We start from the raw sequence: 26,814 nt of genomic DNA on the forward strand, positions 1-26,814 counted from the left end.
TGGGACTAAATAAAAAGGATGGGTTTTTAAGAGTACTAAAAATGAATGTTGGAGCAAATTAAGGAAATGGGGGTTTTAAGAATTCATATAGAATTGGAGGGATTAAATAAGGAAAATTGGGTGGATTTTACGGTTTGGAAAAAATAAAGGATTGTTGGGACTAAATAAAATAAATAGGGTGGGATTTCAAGAGTTAAAAAAAACTCCTGGGACCGAGCAAGGACAACAGGGTGGGATTTTAAGAGGTAAAAAAAGGATTTTTGGGACTAATTAAGGAAAAGAAGGTGGGTTTTTAAGAGTTTAAAAAAAAAAAAGCAATCACACTCCAAAAGGTGGGATTCAATTACTAAAATAATGTAATTAAAAATCAAGGGAATAAGAACAATGTAAGTAATAATTATGAAGGAAAAAAAAAATTCTGAGAGGGACCAGGATATTATTTTTTGGGTAAGTCAATTAAAAGGAAACAAAAATATTGTTTTGTTGGTTAAAAAGTATTTTAAAATCGATTAAAGGGGATTTTTTTGGGGGGGCATTTGGAATTCAAAAATACCGAGCTAAAGTTTTCTTGATTGCGTTTGACCCTCTCAATCTCGGGGGTGACAGGGGTGGGGGTTCCTGTCCCCAGCTCCTCCTTGTACAACACCTGTGGGGCAACAGGGCAAAAAACAGAATGAAAGCAGCACCAAAAGCACCCAGAGCATCAGAGAGGGGCTGCTGACACGTCCTGGGGGGAAAAATCCCTGGGGAAAAAAAACTCATCTAAAATCTGATATGACTGAGGCTGAAGGAGGGTGGATTTTGGTGGGATACTGGGGAAAAAAGATATATTTATATTTAAATAATATTCTATATTATATATTATAAATCATTATATAGAACATATAAAATTCCTATTAATCAATTAATGGATAATTTTATGTTTTATCTATATATTTTATCTATTATGTATTACATACACATAATTCCCAGTGCTCTCCTGGTTTTAGTGGCACTTCCCTCACTTTTCCACACATTCCAACACCCCCAGAACACTTCCAGTGCATCCCTGCCACATTTGCTAAAGGAAAAGGCACCAAAGCCAAAGGAAAAGGCACCAAAGCCAAAGGAAAAGGCACCAAATGCAAAGGAAAAGGCACCAAATCCAAAGGAAAAGGAACCAAACCAAAGGAAAAGGCACCAAACCAAAGGAAAAGGAACCAGACCAAAGGAAAAGGCACCAAATCCAAAGGAAATGGCACCAAACCAAATGAAAAGGAACCAAATCCAAAGGAAAAGGCACCAAACCAAAGGAAAAGGAACCAAATCCAAAGGAAAAGGCACCAAATGCAAAGGAAAAGGAACCAAACCAAAGGAAAAGGAACCAAATGCAAAGGAAAAGGCACCAAAGGCAAAGGAAAAGGCACCAAAGCCAAAGGAAAAGGAACCAAATGCAAAGGAAAAGGAACCAAACCAAAGGAAAAGGCACCAAATGCAAAGGAAAAGGAACCAAACCCAAAGGAAAAGGAACCAAACCAAAGGAAAAGGAACCAAATGCAAAGGAAAAGGCACCAAATGCAAAGGAAAAGGCACCAAAGGCAAAGGAAAAGGAACCAAAGCCAAAGGAAAAGGAACCAAAGCCAAAGGAAAAGGCACCAAATCCAAAGGAAAAGGAACCAAACCCAAAGGAAAAGGAACCAAATCCAAAGGAAAAGGCACCAAATCCAAAGGAAAAGGCACCAAATCCAAAGGAAAAGGAACCAAACCAAAGGCAAAGGCACCAAAGCCAAGGCAGGAGGAATCCTGGCTCCAATCCCAGCTGATTTCCCATCCCACACCCATCCCAGCAGGCTCAGGGATCTCAGCCACGGATTTGGGTCACGCAGGGAACAGTTTGGATTTCATACATGGGAAAACCAGGGGAAATCAAAAATAATCGAGGATTGAAGGAATTAATAAAAGGAAAAGCAGAGCATAAGAAATATGGCAGGAAAAAGATGGGAAGAAGGAATCTAAACTCATTAGTGATGGGTGTAATCAAAATAAATCAGGGATTACAGAGGAAAAAATGGCAGAACACAAGGAATGGGATGTTCCTGTGTCAATCAGTTATTCTGGGGTTAAGATTATTTTAAAATCGATTAAAGGAGATTTTTTTTTGGGCATTTGGAATTCAAAAATACCGAGCTAAAGTTTTCTTGATTGCGTTTGACCCTCTCAATCTCGGGGGTGACAGGGGTGGGGGTTCCTGTCCCCAGCTCCTCCTTGTACAACACCTGTGGGGCAACAGGGCAGTCAAAAAGAGGTAAAAACAAGAAAAAAAAATCTGCATTTGATGGAGGGAATTAATGGAATTTTATGCCCACTAAATGTACTAGAAAGCAGGAAAAATTAGGGAGCATAAATCAGTTATTAATTGTGATAAATTCAGTTGGGATTACAAATCCAACTGCTTGGATAGGCTCCAGCAGAGGAACAAAGTATTACTGGAAGGGAATTCAGCAAATTATTTAAAAAAATAGGTCTAAAAATGCAAAATAGCTTAAACTTCAGGAAAAAAATTAATGCACATGAAACATCCAGTGTTAAATTGTAAGAAAAATATTTTTAAAAACACATACATAAAATATGGTGCCAAAATGTGAGAGCAGAATGGGGATTTTTTTATGAGTTAACTTGAGGGGATTTAAAGTTTGCAGGTGTTAAATAGCTACAGAAAACTGAGTTTTTTCCTGTAATGATAAAAAGATACCGAGCTAAAATTCTCCTGGTTGCGTTTGACCCTCTCCATCTCAGGAGTGACAGGAACTGGGGTGCCAACCCCCAGGCCCTCCTTGTACAACACCTGTGGGCAGCAGGAGTGTGGAAATAAAATAAAAATAAAATAAAATATAAAATATAAAATATAAAATAAAATAAAATAAAATAAAATAAAATAAAATAAAATAAAATAAAATAAAATAAAAATAAAAATAAAATAATGGAAGGAAAGCAAAGAGGAGGACAGGGAGGTCAGGGAGGAGAGAAAGAGAAGAGAAATAATATTGTGAAACTGCAAAGTGTGGAAAAAAAGAGTTTTGCTTTGGTCAAAGCTGAGAAAAAAACCCTCAAGGAAAATAATCACCACAAGATGATAATGCTGTCACCTCAGCCAGGGCCTGAGCTGCTGGAATGTCCCCAGGCACCTGGAAATTCCCTGGCAAAGGCTTTTCCCTACTCCAGAGGTTCTGCCAGGATTGCAGCCAGGCTGAGGTGCCTGTCCCTGCCCCAGGGACCTCTGCCAGGACTGAATTCCAGGTGGGATTTGGGCAGAGGGACCCCAAAAAGGTCACAAACTCAACCAGAACTGCAGAACAAAGTGGTGGCACGGTGTTTCTCCCAGTGGATGTGTCAGGAGGGGGAATTCCAGACAGGAATTCACTCCTGCAGCACTTTTCCCACCTCCACTGGATGCTCCTGGTGCTCCTTCACTGCCACGAGCTGGGAATGCCAGCCGGGCTCCTCACAAAGCCCTCGGGCCAGGGACAGGGATGGGATAGGGACAGGGACAGGAAAGGGACAGGGACAGGAACAGGGAACAGGGACAGGCAGGGGATAGGCACAGGACAGGGATAGGACAGGGACAGGAGAGGGACAGGGATGGGACAGGGACAGGGATGGGACAGGGACAGGATAGGGACAGGGACAGGGATGGGACAGGGACAGGAAAAGGACAGGGATAGGGATAGGAAAGGGAGAGGGACAGGACAGGGACAGGAACAGGAGAGGGACAGGGATGGGACAGGGACAGGGATGGGACAGGGACAGGATAGGGACAGGGACAGGGATGGGACAGGGACAGGAAAAGGACAGGGATAGGGATAGGAAAGGGAGAGGGACAGGACAGGGACAGGAACAGGAGAGGGACAGGGATGGGACAGGGACAGGGATGGGACAGGGACAGGGATGGGACAGGGACAGGATAGGGACAGGGATAGGGATAGGAAAGGGAGAGGGACAGGACGGGGACAGGAACAGGGACAGGATAGGGACAGGATAGACACAGGATAGGGACAGGGACACAGGGACAGGACAGACACAGGATAGGGACAGGAGAGGAACAGGAACAGGCACAGGGACAGGACAGGGACAGGAACAGGCACAGACACAGGATAGGGACAGGAGAGGGACAGGAGAGGGACAGGAACAGGAACAGGCACAGGGACAGGACAGGGACAGACCTCTCACTGCTTCCAACCCAAACCATTCCCTGCCCCGTGGCTCGGGAAGGGCTGAGAGTCCCTTTCCCACTGGCAGGAGGTGCTGGAAGGAGCAGTGACAGCAGTGGGAATGTGACACCATTCCCACAAGGAATATTTCCTGGGAAGCAAAGAAAGGCCCTGCTCCAGGGCTGGAATTCCTGAGGTTCAAATCATCCATCTGGACCAACGGCACGCGTTCAGTCGAGGGGAAAACGAAAACATTGGGATCCTGCCAGGGCTTGAGGGGTTTGGTAAGGGCTGCTCCCAGCACACCCAAGGATGTGACGTGGAGGAGTTACAGGGACTGGCTTTGGGTTTGGAAGGGGAGCAGGGGTGGAGATCCCTCAGTACCGAGCTGATGTGCTCCTGGTTCCGTCGGACCCGCTCCATCTCCGGCGTCACCGGCGTGGCAGTGCCAGCCCCTAAACCCTCCTTGTACAACACCTGTGAGGGACAACAGCAGTGCCACAGAAACCCCGCTCAGCACAGGCCAGACCCAGCAGATCCCACTGTTATGGGATTGTGTTTAGAGTTAGGATCGCTTGGGATTCATCGCACGCTCGTTCCAGGGGCAAGGATTAAGGAAGAGGCTGTGGGGGATTATTCTGTGAATGGGTCACTGCAGAGAGGAGATAAAGGCTCAGGGGAAAACAAACGTGGGGAGAAACACAACTCCACAGGGATGTTCTGCTGCCCAGCTTAGCTCAGGAAATGCCAGGATTATTTTCAGGCAGGTTTGTTCTTAGAAGAAAAGCGCGTGAAGGTGTAAACCCCCCCCTCGAAAGCACAAACAGTGGAAGATCAATGAGTTAAAACCCAGCCAGGGCACAGCCAGGACCAAACCCCTGAGGAAGAACAGGGTTAGGGTGTTAGGAGCACAGGATTATAACAACAGCCCGTTGTTATAAGTCCTGCAGGGTGGAAATACCGAGCTAATCTGCTCCTGGTTGCGTTTGACCCGCTCCATTTCTGGGGTCACGGGCGTGGGGGTGCCCGTGCCCAGCTCCTCCTTGTACAACACCTGTGGGACACAAGCAGGGTCAGAGCAGCCCTGGGGACATCACTCAGCTGCTCCCTGGCATTGCAAACTGGGATTGTACAAAATACTATTTAATGTCTTATGATTTTACTAAATGATCTGAGCTGAAATGTGTAATTATTGCCTATGACCTGTTTCCTCAAGAGGTTACACTTCTACTTCATAAAGCCCAAAAAAGACTCTATTTTCCATATGGGAAGTGGCTAAAAGAATTGTTTGAACACGTAAATTTGATTTCAGTATGTTTTCTGAGTCAGCTTCCTCTTGGGTATGATGAGATGGTGACTTTTAAGCTGTGCACACTTCAGCTGAGGTTTTACTGCCAGCATGGATCCTTGTCTGCAGACAAGTGCATGCTTTGGAATAGGATGAAATTCCATATAGCAATGTGTAAATGAACCTGAGTGTTGTTTACCTGTGCTTCCAGCATGCACATACAGTAATGATCTGATTTGGCAAGTTTTAAGTGCTAGACAGACCAAATTCACTTCTCGTGATGGTTCATTAGCAGCTGAAGTCAGTGTTTGGGCTGTGCAGCAATCATTCCTAAACACTTGCCAATTAACTGTTTGCAATAGTCCCCACTATGGAAATGGAAACGCCATTCACACCCCTCGGGATCTTTATCAGCAGCTCAGAGTGACTTCCCTTCAGTTCTTCATTTAAAGGACACAAATCCAAATATTCTGCTGGCCCCACCCCGAGAGGGATATTTTACTTTTCATTTTAGTTTAGGAAATGTGATAGAATTACTTTTCAGGCAGCCAGCATGTCTTTATGGGATTAATAAACAGCTGGACCTTTTCTGGAATTGTTCAGTGTACAAAGAATTCATTGTGGGCTTTATTTATTTTCACTTCTGTTTGTTTGCACCACCATTTTACTCTGGGTTAAATCTCTAGGAAACAAAAACAACTGAGTGCCACCACTCATGTTATGAGGCTTAATCTAACCTGTAGTTATTTGATTTTTAAAAATTGCATTTTTCATGAAAGGAGATGTTTGTGGAATAACCCCAGCCATGTGGGAATACCTGACAAGTGTATTGTCACATTTTGACTCACAGCTCTTCTCGCAAGTAGGAAAATCCTTGTACCAAAACAAAACTTGTACCAAAACAAGCTAACAAAAAAAATTCACTGCTTGGTGTCATTGAAACAAAGAAATCAATTACAGCAAGGGAAAACAACCTATGGAAAATGTTAGAAAAAAAATGAGGAATCATTTGGAAAAACAGCTCAGGTGTCCATAAGTGAGCTGTGAAATTGACACTTGACTGGATATGGGAAGGTTTTGTTTTCCCTTATAACTGTCATACAAAAAGGCTCCAATTGGGTTTTTTCCTCAAATTCCTGATTCCTTCCTGATTCCTTCTTGATCTCTTTTTTCCCAGTCAAACTTCAGCACATAACCTGGGGCATTTTTGTTCCTGGCTCTGTGCTCAGAAAAGGCCACGGAAGAAGCACAGGCAGTGACTGATGGGGATAATTCCTGTCAGACTCAGGTATTTCAACTTCCTGCTGCTGGCCACGGGCATTTGGGAGAGCTGGAGCTTTCCCAAGAGGAAAAGGCCCTGGAGAGGGCAGGGAACAGGGAATTCCTGGGCTGCTGTGCTGGGAACAGGGAATTCCTGGGCTGCTGTGCTGGGAACAGGGACATTCCAGAAACAGGTACATTCCAGGAATAGGGACATCTCAGGAACAGGGAGATTCCAGGAACAGGGACATTCCCAAGCTGATGTGCTGGGAACAGGGACATTCAGGGAACAGGGACATCCCAGGAACAGGGACATTCAGGGAACAGGGACATCCCAGGACCAGGGACATTCAGGGACAGGGACATTCAGGGACAGGGACATTCAGGACCAGGGACATTCAGGACCAGGGACATTCCAGGAACAGGGACATCCCAGGACCAGGGACATTCAGGACCAGGGACATTCAGGACCAGGGACATTCAGGACCAGGGACATTCCAGGAACAGGGACATCCCAGGAAGAGGGACATTCCTGAGCTGATGTGCAGGGAATGGGAATATCCCAGGGAACAGAGAATTCCCAAGTTGATGTGCTGGGAACAGGGACATCCCAGGAACAGGGACATCCCAGGAACAGGGACATTACCGAGCTGATGTGCTGGGAACAGGGACATTCAGGGACAGGGACATTCAGGGACAGGGACATCCCAGGGACAGGGACATCCCAGGGACAGGGACATTCAGGGACAGGGACATTCAGGGACAGGGACATTCAGGGAACAGGGACGCTGAGGAACAGGGACATTCAGGGAACAGGGACATTCAGGAACAGGGACATTGAGGGACAGGGACATTGAGGAACAGGGACATTCAGGGACAGGGACACTGAGGAACAGGGACATTGAGGAACAGGGACATTCAGGGACAGGGACATTGAGGGACAGGGACATTGAGGAATAGGGACACTGAGGAACAGAGACACTGAGGAACAGGGACATTCAGGGACAGGGACATTGAGGGACAGAGACATTCAGGGAACAGGGACACTGAGGAACAGGGACACTGAGGAACAGGGACACTGAGGAACAGGGACATTCAGGGAACAGGGACATTCAGGGAACAGGGACACTGAGGAACAGAGACATTCAGGGACAGGGACATTCAGGGACAGGGACATTCAGGGACAGGGACACTGAGGAACAGGGACACTGAGGAACAGGGACATTACCGAGCTGATGTGCTTCTGGGTCTCCTTGACGCGCTTCACCTCCGGCAGGTCGGGAATGGGAGTCCCTTTGCCAATGCTCTCCTTGTACTTCACCTGCAAAGAACAGGAATTAGGGAAGGGAAAAGCATCTACAGGAAAGCTTTCACAGGGTCACAAAGAGCTTTATCCTCATCTGTGGAGAGGGGAAGTTTAAAGGACTTCACCACCTTCCCCTCACCTTCCCAAGGAATCCATGGCAAGGGAATTCAGCTGTTGAGTCACTGGGAATGGCACTGAAAGGGTTTTATAAAACCAGATAAATTCCTTTAAACCTGACACTATTTGGCCTTTCTACCAACCAAAGGAGAATTTGGGATGTGTAAGAATCCCTCCTATTTAACAAAGGTGAGAATCATCACACAACGTTTCAGCAGTGACGGTGCCATTGCATTTCTGCTTTGCTAACAACAAAAAAAGCCTTTCACAAGAACATTTTAAACATTTTTAGCACATTCTGCATGAACAAACTGGCAGCAGTGTTAGTGCATGACACTAAATGACACCACCATTCAAAAAAAGCATGGAGGAGGTTTAGGAGCTTTGAAATAAAATTAATAGGTAAAATAGAGTGCTGTGACCTTTTAGGTAACATCCAAGTTTGCCAGGACATAACAAACCAAAAAAAACACCACCAGAAAATTCAGTCTGAGCAGAGTAAAACAGATTTTCCTGGGAGATGGTCCCGCCCTGGAACAGGCTGTGGAATCTTCATCCTGTGGGATGCTCAAAACTCAGCTCATCCTAAGCTCATCCTAAATCTGAGCCACAGGGTTGGAATAGATGATTTCAGCACATCCCTTCCCACCTAAATATTTCTTTTTTTTTCTGTCCAAACTATATTTGGGATGAGATCAAATTGACAGCAAGAGCTTTCGTGGTTTAGAAATGGGTTGTGAGTAAGAAATAGAATGTTAATCATTAGAGAGGTTACTGTTAAAGTAACAAGGATGGGCAAAAAACTTCCAGAAAGTCACCCTTGACTGGGTGGGTTATTGCCAAACCACTGTTAGCAAGATGTAAAGAAAAGAAAAAGAGAGAAAAAAAAAATATTATTTCAAGTTGAATTAGCAGCAGTAGAGTGAGTATTAAAAATCAATCCTTGTGTACCGAGCTGATATTATCCTGGGTTCGTTTAACTCTCTGCATCTCTGGGGTCTTTTCAATTGTGGTTCCAGTTCCAATATCTTCTTTATACAAAATCTTAACGTTTAGAATGAAGACAACAAGGTTAAGCATCCAAAACACAACATTCTTGCTCCCAGACACTGAATTTGGACACAATGAAGCAGCTGAAAGCCCAGAGGATCCACTCTGGTCACTGCCTCTCTGAAGGTGTCCAAAGTGAGCACCATTAGGGGAAAAAAAAGTGCTGTTTTTTTTATATTTAATGTTTTTTAAGTGGGAGACAATTTATACAATAAATCAAAATATCAGATATATTTCAGTAGAATATTCCTAGGCTAGTGGAATGAGTCCCTGCCCATGGCAGGATGGAAGAAGATGAGCTTTAGGTCCCTTCCACCCATTCCATAATTCCATAATCAAAACATTTCTGGGCTAATTTTAGGATTGAAGATCATTATTTGCTCTTATTTGATTTGCACAAATATTTTCCACTTTGTACTTTGCAAATGGTGCTGGAGGCAAAATGCCACAGGAGACTTGATGGCAACAGGAACTGGGCAACAACTCAGGCACACAGAGCACGAGGGGCAGCAGGACAGGGAGGGAGTGGCATGGGAACAGCACAAAGGAAAGGGACAATAATTATATTCATTTAATGAGGGATTGTTTGACTCTATCACAGCTGTGCCTGTGAAAGAGGGCAATCACCCCACAAAAACAGCAGGAAAAACACTTTATAAAGCCCAGCTAAATCTACTGTGCCTGTGGGAGAAGCACCAAAAAATTGTAATTTTATTAAAGATATTAAACTGTATTTTTTGGGGGGGCTGAGGAGTGAAGACAGAGGTGACCATACCGAGCTGAAATTCTTCTGGTTTTCCTTCACCCTCAGGATTTCTGGGGTGTCCTGAACCACTGTGACTTTTCCTTTACTGTTCTGTAGGTCTGACTGATACTGAAGCTGTGAAAAAAGGAAAAATGGCAAATGTTAACTCTATGCTGTACAAATTCCCTCACAGTTTTCTTCAAAAATGAGAAAAATATGGTTTTCAAATTTTTTTTTTCTGGACTTACCATGCTAAAGTTCTTCTGATTCTCTCGGACCCTCTGCATTTCTGGTGTGTCAGCCACAGGCACGTAGTAGGGCATGCTCTTCTCTGCATCTTCCTTGTATTTTTTCTGATGGAAAACCCCAAATGGATTAAAATAGAAAACACAAAAGCAGCAAGAAACAGACTGGAGTTACTGATTGTTGAGTGGTGCCCATCTTTGTGGAGATGTGAGTTCTTCTCTGTCTGATAGAAACTGAGATTATGCCTCTATTTTAGACAGCAGGTTATTGAGGAGTAGAAAATTAAGAAGAATCTGCTTAAAGAAGAATTAGCTTTGCAAAGCAAGAGAAATTATTGTGTCACTTGACACAGCAGTAAAATTAATTTGATTATTGCCGTAGAATTCCAGAGCTCTGGGGAAGATTTGTCCCCTGGTGCCTCCTGAAGGTTGTGAGAGGTGGTTATTTGGGTGTTTAATTAGTATTTCCTGGAGTTCCCACATGAGCAGGATTAATTGCTGCACTCAAGATACCTGGCTGGAAAGGTTCTTGACCTGCTGGGCATGAATAATCTCTGGAGTATCAACAACACTGGTGTAGTTGGCTTTCTCCATTTCTGCCAATTGTTTGTATTTGATCTGTCGGGCAAAGCTCGCGTTTAGGGGCCTCGGTCACCACAGCTCCCGCTGGGTTTCCCCAGAAAAATCTGAGTTTTCCTTCTCAAGGGGCTCAGAGAGGCAGGGTGCACGGACCTGGCTGGCGATGTCGGTGGCGTTCCTGGCCCGCACGAAATCCGGCGTCTCCAGCGCCAGCTCGGTCAGGCCCTTCCCGCGGATCTCCTGCTCCAGGGCCCTCTTGTACTCCTTCTGCAGGGAGCGAGGCATGGCATGGCAAAGGGGCAACAGCTCACATTCACAGCCACACACACAGCAGGGCAATCCCAACACAACAGGGCCCACCCCAAAGCAGGAATACCACAAATCCCAACCAGGAACAGGGCCCATCCCAACAGAACAGGGCCCACCCCAAATCAGGAATACCACAAATCCCAGCCAGGAACAGGGCCCATCCCAACCAGGAACAGGGCCCACCTCAAATCAGGAATAAAACAAATCCCAACCAGGAACAGGGCCCATCCCAAATCAGGAATACCACCAATCCCAACCAGGAACAGGGCCCACCCCAAATCAGGAATAAAACAAATCCCAACCAGGAACAGGGCCCATCCCAACAGAACAGGGCCCATCCCAACAGAACAGGGCAATCCCAACACAACAGGGCCCACCCCAAATCAGGAATACCACAAATCCCAACCAGGAACAGGGCCCATCCCAACCAGGAACAGGGCCCACCTCAAATCAGGAATAAAACAAATCCCAACCAGGAACAGGGCCCATCCCAACAGAACAGGGCCCATCCCAACCAGGAACAGTGACAATCCCAACCAGGAACAGTGACAATCCCAAATCAGGATTACCACAAATCCCAGCCAGGAACAGGGCCCATCCCAACCAGGAACAGTGTCCATCCCAAATTGGGAATACCACCAATCCCAACCAGGAACAGTGACAATCCCAAACCAGGAACAGTGACAATCCCAAACCAGGAATATCTCCAATCCCAAACCAGGAATATCTCCAATCCCAAACCAGGAATACCTCTAATATCAACTCATAATTATGCACACAAATTCTATAATTTCAGATTGTTTCAGTTTGTGCTTCATTATTTAAGTCTTGGTTCAGTCCTTTGATTAATTAATTAATGAGTCCCTTGAGTGACTGTTGATCCCAGCTCCTGTTTCCCACCTGAATTCCTGACAGTGACTGTGCACCCAGGAAAGAGCTCCCTTAAAAATCCACTTTGATCCTTATTCCCTCATCCATGTTCCTTCCTGCCCTCTACTCAAGAGTTTCCAGGGAATGATGGAGTTCACACCAGTCAAAGGGCAGGGATGGATGGGAGGGAGACTGGGAAAGAATTCCTGGCTGGGAGGGTGGGGAGGGATGGGATGAATTCCCAGAGCAGCTGTGGCTGCCCCCGGGTCCCTGGCAGTGTCCCAGGCCAGGCTGGACAGGGCTTGGATGGTGCAAGGTGTCCCCCCCAGGGCAGCTGGACATTCCATGCACTCAGGCATTTCCCAAGCAGCTCTCCCATACCTCGTTCAGGATTTGAGTGGCATTCTTGGCTCTCAGCATGTCTGGAGTCTCCTCCAAGGCTGTCAGTCCTTTCCCTTTGACTCCCTCCTCCAGATCCTTCCTGTACTCTTTCTGCAGGAGAAGGAAAAACACTGCAAAGCCAGACCAAAGGGGGTTCTACACTCTACCAACTTTGTTGCAAAAAAAAAAAAAAAAAAAAAAAAAAAAAGAAAAAAAAAGAAAATGAAAGAAAAAAGAGTTCCAAAAGCTCCAAAAGAAAAGGAAAAAAAAAAAAAAAGAAAATTTGGAAAACAAGAAAGAATGTTGTAGAGGGTTATGGAAGAACTAGTCCAACAAAAGATAGGGATTATTGTGGAAGATAAATTGCCAAGGCACACACATATGGACCAGTTAGGCTGAGGGAAGTCAGAGAGGGGCAGCACATGGGAATACGGTTAAAGGACAAGGAAGAAATGTCCGTGGCAAATTAGCTGGCAGCACAAAATGGATGTAAACATGCTCAGTGTGGGTGGGCAGGAGAGTGGGGAAGAAGAAGTGGCAGTGCTGGAGGTGCTGCAGGAGGCAGAGGAAGGAAGCCCAGAGGAGCTGGAGCTGGTACCTCGCTCGCTATTTTGGTGGCGTATTTGACATGTAAGAGGGATGGTGTGACCTCCAGGCCAGTGAGGTTCCTGCCCTTCATGGACTCTTCAAAGTCCTTCTTATATTCTTTCTAATGACAGCAAGAAGAAGAAGAAGAAGAAGAAGAAGGGAAAAAAAAAAAAAAAAAAAAAAGCAAACCAGCAAATATTTATTACAATATTTTCATTATGTGCAAAACTGGGAGGGTGTCATGTCACTGGGTACAGCTGATACTAAATGGGCTCCTAAATCCTGTTCCCACTAAAACTTGTGGAGCAGATCATTGTTTTCCATGGAAATAGGACCTGATCCTGCCTTTATTTTTTATTTTTCTACTCATTTATCTATGCAGAGAAAGATTCAAAGGTACCACAGAACTAATGGCCTTACACAGCTGCTTTGCAGCCTCCATCTGGGCCAGAAAAGGAATAAACTTCAAATAAACACAGAAAAAAACTGCTCAAGAAAAGAAAATTACAGGTCAGGGGGAAAACCTCTGACAGCAGAGACATGCAGGGAATAAAAGAGTTTTCTCAAAAATGGAGTTTTGAGGTGAAAAAAAAAAAGAAGCAGAGCACTTTCTGTGTCCTGTGATAAGACACAAACTCTGTGCTGTGTTGCGAAAGTGAAATAAAATTTGTACCACGTTTCTTACTCAAAGACTTGTTTAAGCTTCATTTAAACAAAAATTACAGATAAACTCATTCCATGACAGGAAATTGTCATGAATGTTCAATGCAGCATTTAACAACCATCATAAAGAAATACAAAATTACTATAATTTTTCAGTCTATCAGCGTGCACAAGATGCAAGCAGAATTGCCTGTAAAATCCCTAAGTTTAACATAAAAAAAGGAATTTTAAAGCTTTTCAGCCTATCAGTATTGGTTTTACCTCGCTCTGCATGAGCTGAGACTCCTTTGCAGTCAGGTATGTGGGAGTTTCAAAGTCCAACATGGGCTTTCCTTTTTCCTTCTCATACTTTTCTCTGTATTTCACCTGAGAAGAAAAGACAGAAAGTCACCCTCCGAAATAACCTAATTAATTGAGTAGTATGTGCCTCCTATCAACAGTTCTGGGATAAAAATCAAATATCTAACACAGTTTGCCTTCCTGAAATCTCTGTTATTGATCAGCAAATGTAAAATTTGGTGTTCAGGAAGTAAAATGTCCATGAAGATGATTCCTGCTTCAAGTTCTATTCTCCAGATTTTCAGTGAGGGGATGCTGTGGCCAAGCAGAGCCTGATCCCAAACTGGAGCAACAAGGACTGACTTAAAAATTAATTCCAGCCTCATTAACAGCAGCCTGATGAACAACCCTTTCCTTATGGCCCTTGGCTGTGGGACCTTTTTGCCTTTGAACATCCCTGGAAGTGCCCAAGGCCAGGCTGGAGCAGCCTGGGATGGTGGGAGGTGTCCCTGTCCAGGGCAGGGGTGGGTCTGGCCTAAATGTCCCCAAACCTTTCTGGAATTCTGTGCCAAGCACCAGAACAATCAGCTGTGGCCTTTGGTGTTCTTGCAGGAATTCCTCTCTTGCTTTACAGCCAATAATACTGGGAACAGAGAGGATCAGAGACCAAATCAGACTGTGAATTTCTCTGGAGTGATCCACTGTTTTATTCCAGAGGGAAAACCTCCAGGCATGTTGATAGTTTTGGTTAAAGTAATTTTGGATGCAGGAGAGGACAGCAGAGCTTCCCTTTGGATCATGGAATGGATGAAGCAGTTGGAAATCCACTGTCAGCAACAAGCCTAATTCCTTCAGTTCCCAGTTTCTGTGATTCCCAGGTCCTTTTTTCTCCAGAGATAAATCCCCCTGATAAATGTATTATCCTGTGTCAAAAGATCCATGTGCAGCAGAGGTGAGCAGCAGGATTGGCTCTGGAATGAAGGACTCACAGGGAGATTTTATCTGTGTATTTTATGTGTTCTGCACCTGGAAACGTGCAGGTTCTGCTCCCTGGATCCTTCCCCAGGGGTGCAGTGCTGGTGGGGCAGAGAGGCACAGGGAATGTCCCAGCCTGGAGGATTCACTGGGAGGATTTTGATGGAATTTGGTGCTCAGTGAGCTGGGATAAGGACAAACACACGTCCAACTTACGTGGCTCTGGAGTTCTGAGGCCTCCCTGAGATGAACCTGTTCAAGATTATCTGGCACCACATGGTAGTGACCCTTACTCTTCTCATATTGCTTCTTGTACTGGTACTGAAGGGAAGGTGTCAAAAATCATCTCAATCAAAAAAAAAAAAACCCTCAGCAAATTTACTTCTTAGGTCCAATCAAAGCAACGCTTCAATGGAATATCAAGAGAGAAATTAGAAATGCAAGAAGTAAAACAAAAACCAAGAAGTTTAGAATTTATATTGGGGGTTAAAGATGTGAGGGAATAGTTATTTTTTTATGGTCATTTGGATTGCAACAAAGGTTTTGTCCAAACCAGGATTAAAAGAAGAAAAAGAAAGAGAAGAGAGAAAACACAGTGGGCTGTACCAGGCAATAAAGGTTTTGCCTTTTCTCATTATCAATTATTTTGTTAGGCATAATTATGTGGATTTACAATAGGCGAGTGTTAAACAAACATGAAGTAAAAAAAATCGAGATAAAAATAAAAAAATTAAATCTAGTAATCAGCAAAGAAAAAAGGAAAAAATAAAAAAAGGTATTTGTTAGTGTGGTGCAATCAGTTAAAAATGGGATCAAGAGCCAATCCAGTAAAAATTATCAGAGGATTTAAAAGATGAGCAGTTCTGCAACCAGTTAAAGTGGGATCAAGAACCAACCCAGTAAAAATGATCAGTGTTTGCAATGTTAGCAGTGCTGCAGGAGATGAGGATTTCCCTTCCCCGGGCGCGGGTAGCCGCCGGTTAAGGCGGCACCATTGGGAACCAGAGGAAGAGATCACTACCAGGTGATGCCCGTGGAGGTGCCCCAGGGAGCAGCTGTTACAGGAGGAGTTAGCAGGGAATTCCCCAGGGAATTCCCACCCTGGGAGCTGTGGGATCACCCCGAGCTTACCGCACTGGCGAGCTGGCTCGTGCTCAGCACGTGGTTCATGAGCAGCGACTCCTTCATGTCCGTGACGGGCTTGTGCAGCTTCTTCAGGTCTGCCTTGTACTTCACCTGCAGGGAGTAAGGGTCACAGCCATCAGGAGAGGGTCCAGCCTGGCCTGGGGGAGGTTCCAACCACACAAAGGAGGGATTTGGGAAAGCAGGATGGGATCTGCTCCCGGGAAAAGCCAAAGCGAACGTACCTCGCTGGCCATGTTGTGGGCGTCCTTCAGGGTCTTGTAGATTTTGGCCTCCTTCAAATCATATTTTGGCTTTTTACCCAACTCTTTGGCAAAGTTCTCCTTGTATTTCACCTAAACAGAGAACAACCAGGTGTCACAGCTGCTCTGCAGGAATCACTCTGCAGAGGGGCCCTGTTTCGGTGGGGCTGGCTGGGAGAAGAAGGCAAGTGCAGGAACTTGAAGGTGTCCACTGGAAATAAGATTATTTCAAAAATGACCTGACCTGGAAAGAAAATCTACATCTATCTGACATTTACAAGATACCACTTGCAATTTTTCATCCAGTGCAAAGGTCACACCTCCTCGTTGTAGAAATAAAAGAGCCAAGGGAATTGTGTTGCCAAAATTCTGACCCTTGGAGGTGAAGAGTTTTTCACTTGATGGGAACAGTCCATTGATTTAAGATGTTTCACAAAGACAAACAGAGATAGGTATAATAAGAGTAAAATACAAGAAAATTATATATTATATAACATTAATATATAATATATAAAATATAATAATGTAAGAGTATATGGAAGAGTGTTAAGAAGAATTTTTTATACACTTCTTGGAGAAATAAGAGCTTTAAAAACCTCAAGACTTTAGAGCACTGAAGATGTCAATACATCAAATACTTTTCTATGCATTGTTATGCACACAGTGTGTTCTGTCTGGATTAAAGGAGGACATTAATCACAAACAGAGCAGTGACACGATTAATTACTAATGATAAATCATTAATTAGATTCTACAGGAGTTCTAGTGACACTTCCAAACCACATCAGCTTCAGCCAGGTCAAACACAGCAATGTGAGCCATCAGAACCCAGCAGATCCAGCCTGGAGGCACAGGAATATGGCCAGGAATGAGTTTTTTAAACCCAAAAGGAGAGTTGCTGGGAGAGCAATGCAAAACTAAAAGCAAGCAAGCCAGACAGACAAAATGCCACTGAAAAACTCAACTGGATAAACAAAGTGCACATGATGCTTTACAAAGTTTATGAGATGTCCCAAGAGAAAAAAAAACCAGCTGTTAAAGATGATGCCAACCATTCTTTGCTCCCTCACTCCCCCTCCAGCAGCTCATTTTCCCTCAGAACCAAAATTATCTCAGCGAAGAATGTTTGAAAGACCAAGAGTGGAAAAAGAATGGAAAACCAGGATCTCATCACTGAAGTGGAACAAACAGAATGACTTCTCTTTCCTGTAGATCACTTTGGAATCCTTGGTTCTCCTGAGGAGATCCTTGGTTTTCCTGCTGACACCGTGGTGGACATTCCAACATCCAAACGTGGCAGCAGACACAGCCAGACACGGAAAAAACAAAATCCCTTTTTTTTTTTTCACTTGGAAATGCATGTGTAAAACTGAAATGGCACAGACCTGTCTGCTGCCACTTCCAAACGGGCAACCCAGGCTCTGGTTTTCTATTTCCCAAAGGTTTTGATGTGGGAAGAAGCCGAAGAAACAATGAGCCCTCACACCAGTACAGGCTGCACTTCTCAGTGGGACTGATTCAGTCACAGCCTACTCTTCCATAGGAAATTCCAGCCAATAAAATAGTTTAATTGAAGTTTAAATGAAGTTTTAATAGAAGTTTGAAGAGTTAAAATGAAGTTCTGGTGACCATTCACTGAAAATTGCCAGCACCATTTTTCAGGTTGGTCACACACATATATTTACACATGAATTTCCCTGTGTTTTTTTTAATTTTTGGACAACAACAGCTCAAATTTTAGGTTTTTGGGTGAAAGAGGTGAGTTTTCACATTATGTTAGTGCACTGAAACCTTCCATGAAACAACCTGGAAGCTCCAAAACCATCATGAAGGGCAGAACATTTAAAGCTTCACGTGGTGCTGCAGAATTGCAAGATAATTATGCCAGCAAGAGACAAATGCACAACAATGACATTAAATGGCAGTTAATTAAAATTCTCTTACATGACTACTTAGCATATTTGCTTTCTTAAAGGTTCTCATCCAGGGGGTGTCATAGGAAGCAGCTCCGTGGCCTCTCATGTGTTGTTTGAGGTACTCTGCCTACAACCAGCAGCAGGAAAGCAAGGTCAGAAAGGCAAAAAATCCAGAATTCAAACACGAAGAGGTGAGAAAGAACCAGGGGGAACTGAGGTCCTGGCACAAGATTCTTTTAAAGATACAAAGGGAAAAGAAAGTGGCTGAAAGAAACCAAGGGTCCGTTCATAGAATGGAAAACAAGAGTCAGGTAAAGGCTGGTTCTTTTACCAAGAACCCAAAAGAGCTAAAAAAGAACAGGGCAAACACTTCAGCTTCAGCATTTTTGTCACAGCATCATCTTAAGAAGGTTTTATATCTCCATTAATAACAGTATAAGAGTTTAACAAAGAAATACTTTGTACTGGTATTTAATTTTTACTTCCCCACATTCCCTTCCTTTCCCTTGTCCCCTAATTTGGAAATAATTTCAGTTATAATCATGACATCACTCTGTAAATTAATTTTATGTCTAATTTCTCTCCCTGCTTTGAGTTTCATTTTGCCCTTACCTGGCTGGTCAGTTTGGACACCTCCTTGGCCAGCTCAATGTCTGGACGTCCCAGCATGGTCACACCCACACCTGCTGCTCCACGCTTCTTATATTCAATCTAGCCAAAGAAATAAATCCTTTAGGAGTGAGGAAACCCCTTTTAATTATTCCACTGGATTTTCTAATTAAATTAAGGCTAAAGGATTACACAGAAGGCTCAAAGGCACTCACATTGCTGATTAACTTGGCAGCCTGAGTTGCTTTCTTAATATCTGGTCGATCTGCAATAGGTGTGTAGTGGAGTTTGGATTTGGCATCTTTCTTGTATTCAATCTAATCCATGGAAGAAGACAGAGGAGAGAAAATTAATGAGAAAATTAAATTTATTCATTGGGAATACACCAAGTAAGGACACAGGAACGTTGCTGAGAAAGCTCATGGATTTGTTTTGGAAATCAATTCACAAGGCATGAATCTGGAAATCTGGTTTTGTAAGTTGTCTACAAGTGAAGAAATAAATATGGGAAATTCTGCCTGTATTTGAAAGGATGAAAAAATTATTAGATGTGATTTTCACCAGATTACTTGAGATCCTACAGTGGGATTTAAATACAAATCCCTTATTTCTGTGCAATTTTATATTTGCAAATATTTGTACATTCATCTTTCAAAATGACACCTGAATATGGAGGCTAGGAGGAAATTCAGAAATCCATAAACTTGGGGTTTTCCAGCTGAATTTGCTTTACATAACTGACTACATTAATGGAAAAAGAGGCAAACTTACTGTGCTCTGGTTTTTAGCAACTTCCATGGCATGTTTCACCTCAGGAGGCTCCAGCATGACAGAATAATTGGATTTGCCTTTCTCCTTCACAAACTTCTTCTTGTAGTTTGTCTGTCGAGAACAACAAGGGCCACGTGTGAGTTTTTAATGTCACACGGAGGGAAACGCTGCAGAAACTTGGAAAAAAAATTCCTCCAAACTCCTGTAGGTGGACAAAGAGGAATCCCCTCGCTCCCAAAATGTGTTTGGCTGCAGCTTTTGGAGTTGGGATTAGAAAAGCTCAGCTTTGGAGACGATGAGCTGAGTGTGAGCTCACCTCGCTGACGTTCTTGGTCACCTCCTTGACGTGGACAGTGTCCCTGGTCTCGGGCAGGGTGGTGAAGGAGCCATGGGGCAGCTGCTTCTTGCTCTGCTCTTTGTACTTGTTCTGCCAGCACAGGGGAACACCAGGTCAAGCCCAGCAGCTCCAGGATGGAATTCAATTCAATTCAATTCAATTCAATTCAATTCAATTCAATTCAGAAGTAAATGGATGTTTTACCTCAGACACCAGAGAGCTGACGTTCTTAGCCAGCAGGATCTGAGGGGTGTCTGGAACAACGTGGTAGGTCCCGCGGGCTTTGTTGTGCTTCTCTTTGTATTTTATCTAGCAGGAAGGAAAGATGTCAATTTAAATAATGTGCATCTGTCAGAATAAAAAATAATTAGTACAGCTGTGTTTGCTTGTTAGTGCAAAATTTTGCAGAAAATCCCATATTTCGATATTTTACAGCCTAATCCATACATTCCTATGGCTCTCACTTGGATTTTTTTTTAGTATACTGAATATTAACATACTGTAAGCAATTATTAAAGATATTTTGTGTTATTATTAAAGGTATTTTGTGCTATTTTCTCCAGACACTTCCATTTCAATATCAGGAATGCAGAGATGCAGCTGGGTGTAAGGTCTAGGGGTACTCGGGCAATGTTAATTTTGAATATTAATTTAATCCGTGAACTAGGCCAGTGGCTTCTACAAGACCAAATTGATTCAGTGAATTTGTTATTTAAATAAATCAAATAATGAAGTGAGACTGAGAACAACCACCCAAAGCTTCATTGCTAATCCAATTCTACTTGCAATAGAACAGTTTAGTAGTGAGTAAAGTGGTAGTAGAGAACTTGGAGAGGAAAGGTGAGTTCAGTGCTTACATCACTGGCCAGGATGGCATTATTGAGGGCCAACACTGTGTTTTTATCATCCGTGACAGAGAGTTTGCACCCCTTGAGGAATTCCCGGTCCAGTTTGTATTCGTACTGCAGGAAGAAAAAAGAAAAGTAAGAGAGTCTCTGATCTTCTCCAATTAAAAAAAAAAAATATTCTGAATAGGAGAGATGGGAAAATGGAATATTCAGTGTATTTTGATTTTCTTACATCACTCTGCTGCAGAGAGGACTTGGCTGCTTGGACAAAGTCAGGCCTGTCAGCAATCAGGTGCCAGTGGGCTTTGGCTGCTTCGTATTTCTTCTTATAATCCAGCTGTGTCCAGGGAAAAACAAACAGGAAGAGCTCATGGGAAACTGGTACTGTGCACACAACACACAGAGGCCAATTCTCTTTTGGCCTGTGAGAAGAGGTAAGAAAATGTATCTACACCAGATTAGGGCTTTTCTCTGGGTCAGGCACAGCCCAGCCACTGCAGGTTTCCACTGCTGGGTGGAGAAAGGGATCAGAAGGTGGACAAAGGGATCAGAAGGTGGACAAAGGGATAAGAAGGTGGACAAAGGGGATCAGAAGGTGGACAAAGGAATAAGAAGGTGGACAAAGGGATCAGAAGGTGGACAAAGGGGATCAGAAGGTGGACAAAGGAATAAGAAGGTGGACAAAGGGATCAGAAGGTGGACAAAGGGGATCAGAAGGTGGACAAAGGGATCAGAAGGTGGACAAAGGGGATCAGAAGGTGGACAAAGGGATATGAAGGTGGACAAAGGGATATGAAGGTGGACAAAGGGATATGAAGGTGGACAAAGGGATATGAAGGTGGACGAAGGGATATGAAGGTGGACAAAGGGATATGAAGGTGGACAAAGGGATATGAAGGTGGACAAAGGGATATGAAGGTGGACAAAGGGATCAGAAGGACTGAAATGATGTCCTGACTTTGGAGAAGGGGAGAGCTTTCAGATCCTTCCTACTGAAATGGGTGCTGGGCACCGACAACAGAAACCACAGGAACGTTTTCCATGAAGCTTTGTCTCCAAGAGCATCATCCCATGGAATTCCTGGGACAGTTGTGTCTCTGCCAGGAAAACAGGGGACAACTGGAAGAACAGGATGTGTGACACACAAGAACCTTTATTTATTTCATACTTCAGTATGAAATAAATTAAAACACATTTTCTTCCAGCAGCGTAAGGATTAAAAGCGATGCCCAAAAAATTCGGTGGAATTTAATTTCTTGTGGAATAATTTCTTGTGGAAATAATTCCTTGTGGCTTCCACTGCCAGTTCCCAACACCCTCCAGAATAAAATTAAGCCATGAACAGGACAGAACTCACATTGCTGTTCAGTTTGTAGGCGTGCCTGGGAGTTTTGATGTGAACTGAATCTGCCACGACGTTGCAGCGAGATTTGCTCCTCTCGTACATTTCTTTGTATTTCAGCTGAAGAAAGACAAAGATGTAAAAAATGTTTGCAAAGGTCAGATCAGCATCAACAAGAAAAGCATTCAAATATTGGAAAACTTCATTAAAATTGCTCCAGTCTGGATAAAATCTTAATAGGAGAAAATGACTGGAGGTGGCACTCAGGGCTCTGGGCTGGTGATGAGGGTGTTGGGCACAGCTTGAATTTGATGGCTTTGAGGGCTTTTCAAAATGAAATAATTCTGGGATTCCATGAAAAATAAATTCTGTTGATACAACTTGATATCAAGCACCTGCCTGAAGGAGGGTCCTCTCCAGCAGCACTTCTCTTTATATAGAAAACGAGGCAGTTTTAACTCACCACGAGGCACAGACTAAGATTAAACAAAATCTATTCTCGACCAGTAATTCTGAATATTTCTAGTTTTTTGCAGCAAAATCCTTTGAAGAAACTTATTTTCTGATAATTACACTAACTGAAAACTCCTACAGAGAATCTCAGCACTCAGTTTGGAGCTTAAAAAATGTCCTTCACATCTCTCAGTGATCCACTTTAGTATCTGGATAAAAATTGATGATTCCTTCTGGAATAAATTAAATAAAAAATAAATAAAATAAAAAATTATTTTTCCTCCTGGATTTACTAATCATGTAGAAACCCATGGAGCATCTGGATGAGATTCAGGCTACTTATTCTGACAGTACCACACTGAGTTTCAGAAGTTTCAGTATCCTCATTTATGGATACCTAAGGAACAACAAAAAAAAGGACAGAGAGAAAGGGCAGGAGAAGGAATTAGGAGCAGGAGTCCTAAATTTTATATTATTTTCTCTCTCCTTCTTACTTTTCTATTGCCCCAGAATGAAAACATATTTATTTTAGATCAGAATATTTATCCTACATATTCACAGTATCCTTATAAGAAATTAATAAACACAGCAATACATGAAATATTTTATTCAAGCCTAGAAGAAGAAAAAACAGAAAAAAAACCTCTCCAAATTAATTTAGATTTGGAGACCACTTTGGCTTTTATTTCTAGTGAGGGGTGGTTTGTCCCAGCAAAAAAAAAAAATGTTCCAAGATCTCAAAAAGAAAATTCTACTAAAGATTTCCTAAAACACTGGGTTTTGAAAGAGCACCAGATTCAGGTAGAGTTTTACAGGCCAATATGGTCTGAGAAGGTGATGATTTTCACTGACAGCATTACACAGGAGTTACAAACACTGGCTACCAAGTTAAAAAGTGGATTTGGGGTGTTTTTGGTGCCTCAGAGGATCCACTCACGTCGCTGATCCTGTCCTTGACCTTGCGCACGTGCAGCAGCATCGGCGTGTCCTGGATGGTGGTGTAGCCCTTGGGCTTGGCTTTGTTGTACTCCAGCTTGTAAATGATCTGAAGGGACAAATTTGGGGCTTGGGTTATTCCTTGGAATGCTTGGTGTCAGCTGGGAATTCCCTGGGGGTGATTGTCCCATTCCAAAGGGTCCACACTTACGTCACTGATCTGCTTGTTGACCTTCGTGGTCCGTAAATACTCCGGAGTATCCAGAACTGTGGTGTATTTGTCTTTCTTCTTCTCATAGTCCTTCTTGTACTGAATCTGGAGATGGGGAAAGGCTCTAAGTTAATCCCACAGAGCAGGGTAAAACCTCTTCCAGAGGTGGGATTAGATCCATGGGTAAAACTGCAAAACCCTCCCACAAAGCCAAAGAAAGCAGAACATGCACCATGAGCTGAATTGCAAACCCCTTCCTTGCCCAGGAGGCTGCCTGTTTGTCTGATTCATTTTATGGTTAGCTCAAGCTAAAATCTCCAGGACTGAGCTAAAAAAATAAATCTTTGCAGACCAGAGACTTTTAAATTACATGATGGACAAAATCTCATTTTTAAATATTCATATCCAATTGAAATTTGGAGGTCTTTTCCAACCTTAATGATTCTGTGATCAGAGTGAAGAGAAATGTAAATCATCTCACACAGCAGGAGATAAAAACGTTGCCAAATATATCCCATTGCCAGGATATTTTCAAGGCTTTGGCAGCAGGATTTGTGCCTTGGTAATGATTTTCTTAAGGATCAGCTTGCCCTGCTCAGGTTTCTAAACCTTTTTTCACAGAGTTCACCAAGCGAGAACAGGTTCACCAAGGATGGAAATTCATTGTAGGCAGCCTCAAGGCAGCTGGAAAAGGTTAGAATACATTTTTTAAAAAGGAATTTTCATGCTCTACCCTTTATCAGAAAATAAACCCATGCATTTGAAATGGGACTGCGACAGACAAAATATGAAAAATGATAAACAAATAATCAATGATAACATGGAGTGAACTCAGTGGGACATGCAGGTCAGAACTTTTTTTTTTAAATTCAAACATACTCAAAGTTTGAGTTTTTAATGAAAGAATATAAATCCACAGAAAAAATGGAACAAAAATGTCTGAAAGACCTTCAGTAATTTGTTACTGAAGAATGTCACTACTGGCACAGGCAATAACAAATTCCAATTCCCTCTGACAAAATTGTTTCCAGTCTATCATTTATATTCTAATTCATGATCAGGAATGATTTTTCCTCTCCAAAGGGTGAGCTGACTGCCAGCAGCTGAGATTTCAGAGCAGAAATAACTGTTCTGTGTCTGACATCATTCTGGGCACAGTGGGAGATAAATGTTGGAATCTCCCTGGCAAATCCATCGTGTCCTTCCTGAATTAAGGAACTGGGGTTATCAGAGGTGGCCAGGTCAAGAAATGGTGTCAGAATGAGAACTGGGTTAGGGAAATACCAGGAAGAGCTAACATCCAATATCTGAAATGTAGAGAAAATTGCTTTTTTATGCAAATACGTGGAATTCATACCAATTGTTGATAATGAAAGGAGATGTGGGGACAAGCTCAGCCTGAGCTGAGCGACGTCCAAGAGACAGCAAACATTGTTTCAGATATTCTGTTTTATTTTACCACAGCCAGCATTAAGCACATGGAGGAAGCTTTGGGGTCTGAATGGAAATAGAGGGAACAATAAATATGCCAAGTCCAAGCAGCTACAGTGGGATCTAAGGTGTCCTAGAGCAGCAGCTCTGCAGATTACCTGGCTCCACAGGTATGTGTTGTAGAGTGCTGTCAGCATATCTGGCCTCAGAATTTCATTGCATCCGTGCTGCAGGAGCATCTTGGCAAAGGATTTATAGCTTTTCTGTCCATGCAAATGGCAACCAAGGACAAGAGAGACCCATGAACAACATGAACAACACGAACAACGACACGGCTCTAGATCCCAGGCACTTGGAGAGTGGAGAGATTTAGGCAAGGTGCTGCATGTATTCATCCACATGTGCATACAATTCACATCTGGACATTTAACACTGCCAAGGGTAAATATTAACCAATTTTCCTGCTCTCACGTTAAGAAAGTTATGAATTTTTTGGGGGGAGATGAGAGTCAATTAGAGATTAAGGCAAATATGTCCCTGTTGCTTTATCTAGAAATGAGTAAGCAGATTTGAAAAGAGAGGTAATAAACCAATAAATGCTTGATTCTGCATTTTTTTAAAGCCTCTGCAGTGGCTTCAGGAGGGATGGGATTCCTGATGTCCATTGATGCACAATAATGGAAGTACATACAGGACAGGTGGACAGAGCAGCTCACACAAAAAGTGGCTCCTTTTTGGGTGGCAGGATGGAGAGTGGGTGAAGAGTGAAGAAACATCACAAAAATCACAGGGCTGTGACACTGCTGGGAGTGAGGGTGGCACATGGAGCTGCTCCAGGTGCCCCCACAGTACCTGACTGCTCAGGGTGCTGCCCCACTTGGCCAGCAGGTTCCTGGGATCATCCACAATTACGCTGTACCTATCTTTGAGCTTCTCATAGGCTGCTTTATATAATTTCTGCTCAGAACAGCACAATACAGTGTAACAAGAGAGGGTTAAGATACACAGAGATCACTGGTACAGCCTCTTTACAGGCTGGGGTTGTGTCCAAAAGAGAAAAATACATTAAGGATAAAAAAAAAAAAAACAAACAAAAAAAACCCAACCAAACAAACAAATTAAAAAAAAAAGCCAAACAATTAAAAACACAAAACAATTAAAAACCCCCCAAATAAAAAACCCAAACAAATTAAAAAAACCAAAAAACCCAAACAGAAAGCCCAGAAAAAAACAACCAACCAAACAAAAACTAAACAAAAACAAAAACCCCAAAAAAACCAACAACCGCCCCCCAAAAACCCCACAAAAAACCTAACAAAAACCCCAAAAACAAAACAAAAAACATCCCAAAAATAAACAAAGAAAAAACCAACAAAAACCCCAAACAAAAAGCCCCAAACAAACAAAAAACTGAAACCAAAAATCCAAAAGAAAACAAAACAAAGTAAAAATCAAACCAAAACAAAAAAATCAAAACAAAACAAAAGAAAAAAACAAAAAAAAAAAAAAAAAGAGAAGAGGGAGAATATTTCCAAATGGTAAATGCATTTCTACATTGCCTCTGGAAGGCCTACAGTTTAAGGATGTCTCTATTCCACCCCTGCAAAAAGCAATTTTATGACTGATTTTCTCCATGAAAAGTAACTGCAGAAGCAACTTTGTGTTGTAGATTCCTGAGTTGAGTCCAAAGAGAACACAATGAGATGTTATTAAAAAAACATCACTTATAAAAC

General features: G+C 43.0%; 1 protein-coding gene across 1 annotated transcript in view; it reads right to left on the bottom strand.

Moving 5' to 3' along the window:
* Positions 1 to 26,814, bottom strand: part of NEB (nebulin) — a 102,578-nt gene that overhangs the window by 12,362 nt on the left and 63,402 nt on the right. Inside the window, exons 104-128 of the mRNA XM_053947585.1 lie at positions 25,934 to 26,038; positions 23,651 to 23,755; positions 23,441 to 23,548; positions 22,066 to 22,170; positions 20,941 to 21,045; positions 20,718 to 20,822; positions 20,065 to 20,169; positions 19,840 to 19,950; positions 19,524 to 19,634; positions 18,968 to 19,069; positions 18,756 to 18,854; positions 16,210 to 16,320; positions 15,974 to 16,078; positions 15,059 to 15,163; positions 13,850 to 13,954; positions 12,936 to 13,046; positions 12,338 to 12,448; positions 10,931 to 11,044; positions 10,712 to 10,816; positions 10,202 to 10,306; positions 9,984 to 10,088; positions 9,110 to 9,202; positions 7,964 to 8,056; positions 2,163 to 2,255; positions 554 to 646 (exon numbers count right to left, since the gene is read on the bottom strand). Of these exons, the coding sequence (XP_053803560.1) occupies positions 554 to 646; positions 2,163 to 2,255; positions 7,964 to 8,056; positions 9,110 to 9,202; positions 9,984 to 10,088; positions 10,202 to 10,306; positions 10,712 to 10,816; positions 10,931 to 11,044; positions 12,338 to 12,448; positions 12,936 to 13,046; positions 13,850 to 13,954; positions 15,059 to 15,163; positions 15,974 to 16,078; positions 16,210 to 16,320; positions 18,756 to 18,854; positions 18,968 to 19,069; positions 19,524 to 19,634; positions 19,840 to 19,950; positions 20,065 to 20,169; positions 20,718 to 20,822; positions 20,941 to 21,045; positions 22,066 to 22,170; positions 23,441 to 23,548; positions 23,651 to 23,755; positions 25,934 to 26,038 (2,610 nt within the window). The remainder of the gene's footprint in view (positions 1 to 553; positions 647 to 2,162; positions 2,256 to 7,963; positions 8,057 to 9,109; positions 9,203 to 9,983; positions 10,089 to 10,201; positions 10,307 to 10,711; positions 10,817 to 10,930; positions 11,045 to 12,337; positions 12,449 to 12,935; positions 13,047 to 13,849; positions 13,955 to 15,058; positions 15,164 to 15,973; positions 16,079 to 16,209; positions 16,321 to 18,755; positions 18,855 to 18,967; positions 19,070 to 19,523; positions 19,635 to 19,839; positions 19,951 to 20,064; positions 20,170 to 20,717; positions 20,823 to 20,940; positions 21,046 to 22,065; positions 22,171 to 23,440; positions 23,549 to 23,650; positions 23,756 to 25,933; positions 26,039 to 26,814) is intronic.

This window comes from Vidua chalybeata, chromosome 7, assembly GCF_026979565.1.
Source record: "Vidua chalybeata isolate OUT-0048 chromosome 7, bVidCha1 merged haplotype, whole genome shotgun sequence".
Taxonomy (NCBI): Eukaryota; Metazoa; Chordata; class Aves; order Passeriformes; family Viduidae; genus Vidua; species Vidua chalybeata.